Source organism: Salvia splendens, chromosome 5 (genome assembly GCF_004379255.2).
Source record: "Salvia splendens isolate huo1 chromosome 5, SspV2, whole genome shotgun sequence".
In the NCBI taxonomy this organism is placed as follows: Eukaryota; Viridiplantae; Streptophyta; class Magnoliopsida; order Lamiales; family Lamiaceae; genus Salvia; species Salvia splendens.
In genome coordinates this window covers 41,603,213-41,614,404 of record NC_056036.1, presented here as the reverse complement: position 1 = coordinate 41,614,404, position 11,192 = coordinate 41,603,213, and the positions used below count along the sequence as shown (strand labels likewise).

General features: G+C 36.8%; 2 protein-coding genes across 2 annotated transcripts; one reads left to right on the top strand and one right to left on the bottom strand.

The window, feature by feature from the left end:
* The first annotated feature begins 2,642 nt into the window (after window positions 1–2,642).
* Window positions 2,643–4,401, top strand: LOC121802574 (protein LAZY 1-like). The gene is made up of 5 exons (XM_042202262.1): window positions 2,643–2,705; window positions 2,779–2,845; window positions 2,955–3,688; window positions 3,761–4,025; window positions 4,131–4,401. Exons 1-5 carry the CDS (start codon window positions 2,700–2,702, stop codon window positions 4,148–4,150), a joined length of 1,092 nt encoding a protein of 363 aa, XP_042058196.1. The 5' UTR covers window positions 2,643–2,699; the 3' UTR covers window positions 4,151–4,401.
* Window positions 4,402–5,842: 1,441 nt separating this feature from the next.
* LOC121802451 (sphingosine-1-phosphate lyase) lies at window positions 5,843–10,308 on the bottom strand. The gene is made up of 15 exons (XM_042202127.1): window positions 10,003–10,308; window positions 9,867–9,912; window positions 9,381–9,532; window positions 9,209–9,268; window positions 8,745–8,969; window positions 8,517–8,658; window positions 8,208–8,258; window positions 8,036–8,127; window positions 7,650–7,776; window positions 7,211–7,226; window positions 6,943–7,050; window positions 6,807–6,861; window positions 6,592–6,738; window positions 6,426–6,504; window positions 5,843–6,156 (listed from the first exon to the last, which is right to left on the bottom strand). The coding sequence occupies exons 1-15, from the start codon at window positions 10,203–10,205 to the stop codon at window positions 6,034–6,036; spliced, it is 1,626 nt and encodes a 541-aa protein (XP_042058061.1). The 5' UTR covers window positions 10,206–10,308; the 3' UTR covers window positions 5,843–6,033.
* Between the last annotated feature and the right edge of the window lie 884 nt (window positions 10,309–11,192).

Sequence of the window (11,192 nt, the reverse complement as noted above, 5' to 3'; positions counted from 1 at the left end):
ATTTGTAGTGTATTAGTTAATATATGAAAATGATCACTCATGCCTCGTCAACTTCAATGGCACATTCGGCTCGAGCATGTGCTTGATTCCATGCCTTACATCCCCTCACATGCGAATCCTTCGTATAAGTTAATATTTGAATAGGGTCATCAATGCCCAATCACCTTTGAAGACATATTTGGCTAGAGATTGAGGTCTGCTCTGATGCCATTGTTAGATTTTTTATGATGGTTGTACGTTCATATTCATTGAAGTGTACCTGATACGCAAAGGAGAGTTCAATTGGGGATAGAATAAATGACATTTTTTTTATTTTTACATTTTCAATGTGAGATAATTCAAATATGATATCTCAACAAGTCATCCATTATTAAATTATAATGTTCAGTTGTACTACCATCCAACACAATGTTATCAAAGATGATCAGATCTTTACAAGATTCTAACCTTTCCAATTTACCTGACTTGCAGTTGGTATTTCTTTTTGTCAAAAATGGAATAAAGTAGTAAAACTTATTGGGCTTGAATAAATTTCAGGCAGTAAAAAACAAACAAAAAGCAATCAAATTAGATTCATCCTAAAAAATGCTTGTGGATACAACTAATGACCAAATCACACTATGACATAAGAATGTCAAGAACCTAACAAACATTTGCAAGAAACATTATTTTAAAGATGAAATTGGCTGCTAGTTGAAAAAGTGTCTAAATTCTCTTCCTTTTCATTCCTTTGAAAAATAATTTTTTTTACATCACACCACCATTCAACATGACAACATGGACTGTTTCTGAAACAATTCAAAGCATGTGGAAAGATAGATACTCAAAGATGGCCCTCCATAGATTGTCTCCAACTAAAAATCATCATCTGATCATTAGGTAAAATCATAATCCAAATATGTTTTCGCAAATTATCACATTAAGTACAAATTAATGGTGGGCCGGTGTGAAGTGTGTGATCACGAGAGCCACACATCAATAAGACTAAGGGTGCGCGTGAGAAGCCGGACGCCGTGCATATTATATGACCAATTTCAATACCGATAAATATTGTACCACCTTTTCGGTATTCTGGAATTTACGGCATACCTAATTCAGTATGCATATTATATACTATGATGTTGGTATATGCCGAAATTTTGGTATGTCGCGGTATACAATAGTATATGAAAATTCAAACTATTAACAAACCGGAATCCTTTGGTACGATGTCATACCATACCAAAAATTAAGGGTGTGCATTCGGGTTTCGGTTCGGTTTTTTGCCATAGTCGAAAAATCGAATTTAGTTCAAAATCCAAACCGAACCGAACCCGAAAAACCGAAAAATCGAAAACCGAACTTAAAAAACCGAAAAACTCGAACAAAACCTAAAAACCCGAAAAAAAATCGAAAAACCTGAAAAAAATAAATATAGTATAAATATATATTTATATATGTGTATTTCATTTTATTTTATATATACTAATAGAATATTTATATATAATATAAAATTAATAATACATATAATATATATTATATAGTAGAATATATTAAAAGAATATATATTATATATAATATAATATATTAAATTAATAGAATATATATATAATTCGGTTTTTCGGTTTTTCGGTTTTTTCTTCGCCCAAACCGAATTGAACCGAAAAACCGAAATTTTTTTATTTTTAAAACCGAACCGAACCGAAAAACCGAAAAAACCGAACCGAATTTCAAATTTTCGGTTTGGTTTGGTTCGGATATTCGGTTTCCGATTTTTTTGCTCACCCCTACCAGAAATCATGGCACACGAAAAATATGATATTTTCGATACGATATTTGTATTTTTGTCCACCCCCTAACCTAAGTACAATGCTTACTTAGGTGGCAAAATCTTCTCTAGGGTGATACTACTAAAATAGACATTTATAACACTTCATACTAACTAAAACCTAAACATGACAAAAAAAATAGCAAGCATTTCAGAATGCAACTTTGGTTCAGAAAAAAAAACTTTTATCCTAAACAAAAGCCTCATTGCTGGTATATTCTATCCAGAGTCCTCAGATTTGTACTTAACACTAAAACGAAGCGTAAAATCCATGGACCGGGCATTTCTGTCTCGGATTTTTAGTACAGGTCCCTTTCATGATCTCTGTCAATCTGTGGGCCTATGACTAACCATAACTGGCTATCAAGTTTTAACAGTTCTTGTGAACTTACAATCTTCCCTGTTGGCGCATATGTTGAAACGTTAGCATCGTACGAGATTCTTTACTGTCCATCCGCCTATCCGAAGCTGGGGCTGCTAGCAACAATATCAACCAAAATGCCAGAATTACTACTACAACACTGGGAATTTAGTAGTGAGTAAATGTGTGTGAAAAGATCTTGTTTTCTTACAATGAGAAGTAGTGAAGTACTAAAAGATGCATCAATGATTATAAGTGAAGAACATGACATGCATTTTTATGTCTGAATGAGTAAAATGAGCATAAAATATTGATTACAAAATAGACAGATAATTAAAAAAGGACATAGGAAAAGGAAAAGGGAAAAGAAGAGAAGTAGTTACCGATGTGATTTTAACTTGATAACTGTTGCTATTAACTCCTAATTAGATTTTTCCAACATGATTAATGGCCACCAAAACACTCAGTCTATATAAAGTTCAATAGTTTCACCAACTCTTCTTATCAATCTCTCTTAACAGTAAGCACAAGATGAAGGTATAACACTTTCTCTTTTCTTCTAACTCATCAAGTTTTCGCATTCGTCATCTTGATCTTGTCTCCGTTGCAGCTCTTAGGATGGATGCATCGCAAGTTCAAGCAGAACAGCAGCGAAACGCCAAAAGAATTCTCATTCGGTTAGTTAGTTAGTTAGTTAGTTAGTTACAACCTATAACTTCACATTACTATGTAAACATTCACAATATGTTTGTTTGGAGTATGAAGTCTTGATGTTGAAATTTTCAGGTTTTAGCGGGCAGCCCTCGTTGGACGACCTGCAGTCCTACCAGAAGGGAGGGTATGGCGGCAAGCCCTTCACGAAGGCGCACAGGGACATGTACCGGAGGAACTCCTTTACGAGCCTAGAGGCTGCGAGGGAGGAAGAGGAGGAACTTGAAGAGGAGGAAAGGGAAACTGCTCTGACAGAGCTCTTTCATGGCTTCCTTCACATTGGCACTCTAGGGACTGAGCCGGTGATCACGGACGTCCCACCAACCCCAACATTCTCCATCTCTGTGGACCACATAGCTGAGAAGGAGACCAAAGTGACAGAGAATGAGCTGAAGCTGATCAACGATGAACTTGAAAAGGTTCTTGCAGCAGAGGGAGACAGCTGCAATCTCTCATCAGGGAGGAACAGCCATGTTAGTGCTGGAAGGATCAGCCACTGCAGTGTTATTACACTAAGCGGGAAGCCGCCTCTCGACAATGCTGAGAGTGGGAGTGAGGCAACCATCTGTCCTCTACAGAGCTACCTTTTTGGATCAGCAATTGGGATGCAAGAGACGACTACACCACCGGTGCAGAAGGAGCAACGGACCTCTCTCGGGGAGCTGTTTCAGAAAACGAAACAGGCGGAAGAGAAGAGGACCGAGAAGGAAACAGAGAAGTCAGCAGTTCATGTCATGAAAAAGATGCTCAAGAGGAAAATCATTAATGGCTCTTCAAATCCAACCACAGCTGAAACCAAACTGCATAAGGTTTGTAACAAACTAACTAACTGACTAACAAACTAACTAACTTTACTAACAGAATGGAAAGTGGGATTGCAGATTCTGCAGATGTTCAATAGAAAGGTTCATCCCGAGAACTCGACTTGCTGTTCGCAGAATCATAACCCCAACAAGAATGAGGCGAAGAGACTCAGTGGTGGCCATGTGATGGAATACAGCAATGGAGGGCTACGGCCATCGGCCGAGGACATCATAATATATCCACATCAAGCAAGGGAAAACATGTTGAGCTACAAGAATAACCAATCCCAGAATGCAGCAAAAGCAAGTGGTGATGAGCTCTGGGTGAAGACTGATGCAGACTGTAAGTCGCGTAAAACTACTACTACTACTACTACGCTAAGGGCTCGTTTGGTTTGGTTTGATTGACATGACATAAACTAGTTTCTTTATTGTTTCGGATTTGTAGATTTGGTGTTGGAGCTCTGATGGTGATGGAAGAAGCAAGCTGAGGTGCATGGCTCTTATTGATGCAATAGTATTTTGAGATATTTGCAAATCTGAGATTTCCTGTGTGGATTTCATATTTGAGTGGTTGTTACTTTTTTTTCTCTTTCATGATGAGTTTGCAAGAATGATAATAAGGCAGGTACTGACTGTCTTGTGTCTGGTTTTATTGTGTGTAGAGTGAAAAACTGTTTTATTGTGTTCTATAAAACTTGAGATACTTTTACTGCTTAGATGGCATTCTATGTTTGAACAAATTTTTGGTTGTAATTTATTGAATAGAGAATGTGTTAATATAGATTGGGAAATTGCATTACATAAACATATTCTAAATTTTAGTAAGGATACTGTCTAAACTCAATTCATGTTAACATTGAAGGAGCACTCACTAAGCTATAGGTCAATTATGAAAATACTTAATAATCTGACAATAATAAGCTACACCAAACTTAAACTAACACAAAAAATGTGGAAAATAAAAAACATTGAAGTGATTTCAGGGCTACATTGTAGTTGGCTTGTGGTGATTTTCTCTTTATTTTTACACAATTTTTTATAGATTCCAATTTTAGTTATACATGGAAGATTTATTTATTTTTGTGCAAGACTTAATTTGTTCAAATTTTAATAAGATTCTTCTTGATTTGATTCTCTATATCTTGGCTCTGATTGAGATCTTCTTTTCAACATTCTCCCTCAAGTAGAGTATAGGGCTTTCCAATGCTTAAACTTTTCATGAGTGGCTTAGATTGTGATTTTCTGGAGTTAGGGGACTTTATTTTCCTTCTCCAAATTTCTGTACATCCTAGAAGGGAAATCAATCATCTTCGAGTCGTCGTCTCCCTTTTTCGTCGGCCATTGCGCGTCTCCTTTATTGGCGGCTCCACCTCAACATGATTAGTTCTATCATGTTGCACTTGATTATCTAATGCGTTAATTCTGGCTTTATTGTCACAAAAAATCTAGTAAGTATAGATTGGATGGGTGGAAGTCGAGTTCGATCAATAGCTTCAGTTGCCATAACATATTCCTTTGGCCAATGAAGATTCATCCCTTTGATCTGAGTACTTCGACACTTCAGAAGTATTTTCGTGCTCCCAAAAGTTTCATTAATAATTCCGTAAATATACTCTTTTTTATTTACCTTTTTAGCTCCCCATGCAAGAACGTGTTGATACCATCGAACTGATGGAGGGATCAACCCTCATTAGCACCAAGCGAAGCAACACACGAACTATATTAAATTTTGCAAATCTCGAAAAAGTCTTTGAATAGTCCTCTTATTCCATCTGAGAGTAGCATTTTGCTACCAACATGGTCATGTATCGTTCGTTCGATGGGTTAGTCTGGTCTCCGTTTAATGGTGAAGATCTACCTATAGCCCGAGGGTCACTTTCCATCAGGTAATTTGCAATTCCTTGTCAATGCGTCCATCGCCACCTTCATCTTCTAATGTTTGGTCTTTTGCGAACTTTCCTCTTCTTTATATAAAGCTACTTCAAAGGCATTCGTCGCTTTAGAGAGGCTCTCCCGACCTATTGGCCACTCAAAATATATAGACTTTTTAGCGATATGTTTAGGATTGTACCTCTTGGATGGAACTCCTCTCCGTAGTAGTAGCACATAGTGGGGAAATGTGGGAATAGGCTGAGTATTGATATTTGAACAGACTAGTAACAAATAATTGTGAATCTTCTCACTCAGATACCTGTCTCTCTCTTGAGAGGGTAATAATAATGTTGTAAATATGTCATGCAGAATTTTTTACATTAATGGAATAATATACACATGAAAAAGGGACATGGTAAATGAACGTAGAATAAGATTAGCAAGAATTTATTGAACAAATAGGGATACAGATTGAGCTAGCAGGAGTTATCCATGAAGTCGACCAACAAATCTTGAACCATTCCTCTATCCGGCATTTTTCCAGCAGCACCGTATATCGGAGCAAGCCCTCCTTTCATAGGCCCGGGATTCGCCTTCACCTGTTGCTTCATCCAGATATTAATACACAATCGCCACTTCTCTCTTAACATACCCCCTCCGTGCACTACCAATAGTCTTGGTTGCAGATGACATCGGTTTTAATGCAAAATTTGTAAAATAGGAAAGAGATAGAGAAAAGTAAGTAGAGAGAGAAACTTAACAAAAAAAGAAGGTTGTGGCAACTCGAAACAGAAAACAAGACTACTGGTTGTAGACGGAATGAGTATAATACTAGGTAAACCATCTTCTATGATAAGAACGGACTTACAGTTTGAACAGAGTCTGCCAGATCCTTGATGAAGTCGTTAATTACATTCACATGTTGAAGAGTCACACAGATATGGATGCTGATTATACAACATCGAGCAAACAGAATAATCAAGACAAATATCAACTAAATTCAACACTAGGACGGAGAGGAAAGATAATGTTACCTATTAGGCCTCTGTAGTGCATTCAAGTGCCATCCTTTCGATGACATGATGTCGTTCACTTCAAATATGTCCATGCTGTTGGACCCGAAAGCCACAAGTGTCATATCGGGCCTTCCAACGACAAACAGTTCTGGAATTTGGCGCACCCTGCAATGGAAGGGTTGGTGGTATAAGTTCAGCGATAACATTTTGAGGAGTTGAGTTGATCAGTTTACCCCTCCTCTAGTCTCTTTGACGCTTCCATGATCTTCCTTGTGTTTTCTAGATAACCTGTTAACCACAAATTTTTCGATTCATTCACGAGAAACACACCAGCGACAGTAAACAGGCAATGAATGTGAGAATTGTAACCTTCTAACCCAAGGGACATCATTGCTGCCCAAGCTCCGGCTATCAGAGCTCCAGGCCTGCTTCCAGCAATTGTCGGAGATACATAGAGCCCACCAGTCCACTCAGTGACTGGACAGAAAGCAAAAGAATACACATAGTAAAAACTATTAGCAACGGAATTATGTATGTAAAAAGAAGAAAAATATATATATATAATGGCTGCATGAATTAAATGCTTTATAGATTTATTTGGATGGAATAAAAGGTTTGGGTGGAGAAAGCAACTCACCAGCAACAAATTGATTCTTTACAAGAGAGTTCAATTGCCAAATGATCCAGCACCACGAGTAACCAGCAGAGTTCAAGGCAGGAATATCAGTAAAGATTATTAAATAGATAGACACGAATATGAGTAAAGATTATTTCAAGGGGTGTTTTGCAATAAGCTCTTTAAAACATCTTACAAGATGTCTGGACACTTGTATGCTCTAATTTCAAGAGGTGTTTTGCAAACTATGACATCACTAACATCTTGAAAGTGGTATTATCCAAACATTTCAACATCATATTTTAGAAATAAGTCGACATTAGCTCTAAGTATATCTTACCAGAACTTGTAAGCTCCTTTTAAAATAAGCTTTGACAAACACCATCTTAATGTAAAGACCAAAAGAAATACTTTGAAGCCACTTGGTCTTAACAAAAACACAAGCAAGTATATGTAGTACCTTCCGTATGTCATGGTCCCTGTATAGAACCACACTCGTTCCTTTAGGAGCCAGCCCATACTTGTGAACATCCACAGATATGGATGTTACTCCTCTGACAGAGAAATCAAATGGGGGCAAAGGATACCTAGGGACAAAGTCTGACGTTATTATCAAATATTATTCCTCACAATGAACAATAAGATATTCTACTCAAGATAAGATAAAAATTTATACACAACACTGCCATGATATCATGATCATATTTGGGAGTCGAAAACCAATCTCCAAAAGTCACAAGATAGAAGGCGTGCATCACAATTGCAGGAAAGAATTTGAAACAATTCCAAATAAGAATCATAAGATTCATCACTCATCAAATCATTTATGAACATTTGGCAACATACCCAAGCTTACGAGCAAAAGGCAACACAAACCCACCGAGGCAAAGGTCAACATGCAAACAGATCCCGTGGGTATAAGCTAATTCACCAAGCTCCTACAAAGAGAATCATAACGTCAAGATTTCTATAAAGTAAAAGAAGCTCGAGTTGAGCAAGATAATAGTGGACAACATGCCTCAATTGGGTCAATAATTCCATGAGGGAAGCCAGGTGCTGATCCAACAATCTGCAGAAACACAGTCACCCAAGGGGATCAAAATCGGCATCAGAAACTGATCATAAACTTTTACATTGAAAGCCAAAACTTTGAACTTCAGTGGAATCAAGCTGGCATGGACATTGAATTAGCTCTATTTCAATCAAAATGCACTATCCAAAATATTTATTGTAGTACCATTGAGGTCTTACAACATCAAAAGCAAATATCATAAACAACTAGATTATGTTACTTATGCAGCCTAAAGGTGTCAGAATAGAGTCTGACCATTATTGTGTTCCGGTTAATATGTCGTTTGATGGCTTTAACATCAGCTTTAAAATCTTGGTCCACAGGAACACGCCACAATTTGATCTTAAAATATTGTGCAGCCTTGTCATATGCTGAATGAGCTGAAACTGGTATAATCCTAGTACCAGAAAAGCATAGACTAGATCAGTTCTGTAACCTCTCATAAAACAAATTGGATATATCGACAGCGAAAGTTTCACTGACATTTCTGGGTTAGTTATTCCCTTCTTAGTTTTCATATAATCCCGTGAAGATTTCACTGCCATTAATATACTTTCTGTCCCTCCTGATGTCATATTTCCACATATTTGCCCACCAGAAGCCTTTTCCTTACTCCCAAGCAGGGCTGCTGTCATTGCCACGACTTCAGATTCAAACTTCACTACACTCTGGAATACATCTAGATGCAAAGGATTGGTATGCGCAAACCTGGAAAGCCATTCAAAAATCTTATAAGAGCATATATATAAAGACAAAAAAAAAATGATCAGTTACCCCATCCATATCGAGATTCTTAGTTCATGAAACTGGAAAATAAGATTATTTAGGAATACCACACTTCAACCTAATAGGTGAGAATTTATCCATTTACTGACAAGAGTTGCTGGCTATTCATGAAAGCTGAAATTGCTAAGCGGAAACTTAGTAAGAAGATACATCTCACTGACATGGAGCATGCCTCATTGATCAACGAAAAATGCCCTTCCTGTTCGCTTCCTGCAATGTATCTGAATGAAACACATAGAATTAAGAAAACCTGAACTATGAGTTGCAGCTAAACAAAAATTCTATATATAAAGTAACAAGTGTGGAAGGTGATATCATCGACGGAAGACATACACTGTACCAGAACATTTGCCCTGCCATGCCACATCTTTTAGCTTCTCATCTTTCATTTTATCAATAACCTCACCTCCTAAGCCTGCCATAGGCAACTCAGTCCTCCAACCGTCTCTCTTCGATTTACCAGAACCTTGCAACTTATCCACAACCTGCACTAGCAAAGTCAATGGTTTATATGAAGGTAAAAATTATTCAATCAGAAAACATATTGTAACTTGAACAAACATTTCTGTGCAGGAAAGCATGATTCATCAAATAGACATAAATAGAAGTTCAAACCATTAATGCAGTATTCTGGTTCAGAAAATCAGTTTATTTTATTCTTCTAGCCCCACTGCTACATTAATTGCTCCTCTCTTCCTCTTGCAGTTCAGTTAATGCAACAATCACACCTCATCATTTCATTTCAAACTTCGAGACTTACAAATTCCATATAAATGCTGAAACAAGCGGCAAAATATAAAATATGAACGCTAGTATTACCTTTTGCTTTTCAGCATCGATGTACCTCTGCACACCAGGCACCAATCTAATAAAACACAAACACGAATAAATCGATCAATTAGTCAGAGAAAACATTCCTTCACAAGCTGGATATGAATAAAATGTGAGATATTACTTGACAGAGGCCATGACCAGCTCGACGGCCGAAGATTTGAGACCTTTCTCGGAAACCACAGCAAGCATGGATCGAAGTAATCTGGCGAAGAAAAGCGTCGAGAGAGGTATGAGAAGCAGGGCGAGAGGCTCGAATTGAAGCAAGTAGGAATTAGCGGAAGCTCTGAATTGATGAAGAGAAGAGGATACGTGATGAAAATCCATGGTTGTGTTGGATGTTAGGTTTGTTGAGAGGGTTTGAATCTGGATATGATTCAATCTGATGCGTATGGAGTTAGAAATCCGTTTTATTATATAGTAGTATTAGTAGTAGTGTGATTGAACTGGCGTGGAATGAACATTCTCTACAGATTTAAATGCTCGATGAATATTATACTCCCACCGTCCCGGACTACTCGCTCATTTTCTTTTCGGCTCGGATATTAAGGAATGAGTGTATAGGAAAGTCAAAAATGACGGCTGTAGGTGAAATTTTTTACTAAAAATGGAAAGAGTGCAAGTAACTTGGGACGCCCAAAAAGGAAATAAGTGCGAGTAGTGCGGGACGGAGGGAGTATGATAGAGTCTATCTGTGTGGACTCGTCTGCGTAGCTTCATTTATGGAGTGAAACAAAGAGTCGTCAATTGAGTCTCTGCAATCATTAAACGTTTTGGGAATATTAAAATGCAAAATCTCCTAATCATTTGCTACCCAACCGATATAATAGTGCCAGTTGCATATTCTTTAAATATAAAATTAAGGATTAAAATTTTCATTAAATACTAATGTATCTTCTACTATACCTATATAATATTTCCACATAGAGAAATGAAATAAAAAGAAAATAAAAAGCAATACCTTAAATATTAAACCCTAAATCAATTATTTATCATTCACGTCTAAAAACCAAACAACTAAAACTATTGAACTTTACGGCGCATCAAAACATCAAAATTGCTTCAATTTGATTCTCTAATTAGAATTGAAGTTATTACAATGTATGAATCATTATATTATCTAATTTGTGATATGAAGTTTTGAATTTGTTTTAGTTAAATGATCTGTATTAGTTGAATGCGCATGATATTATATTATTATTCAATTTTTGGTGGACACATGAAGCTTTTGAATTCGTTTTAATTAAATGATCTTGATTAGTTTCATGCATGTAATATTTTGATTTATTTAAATGCACAAAACATGATTATACA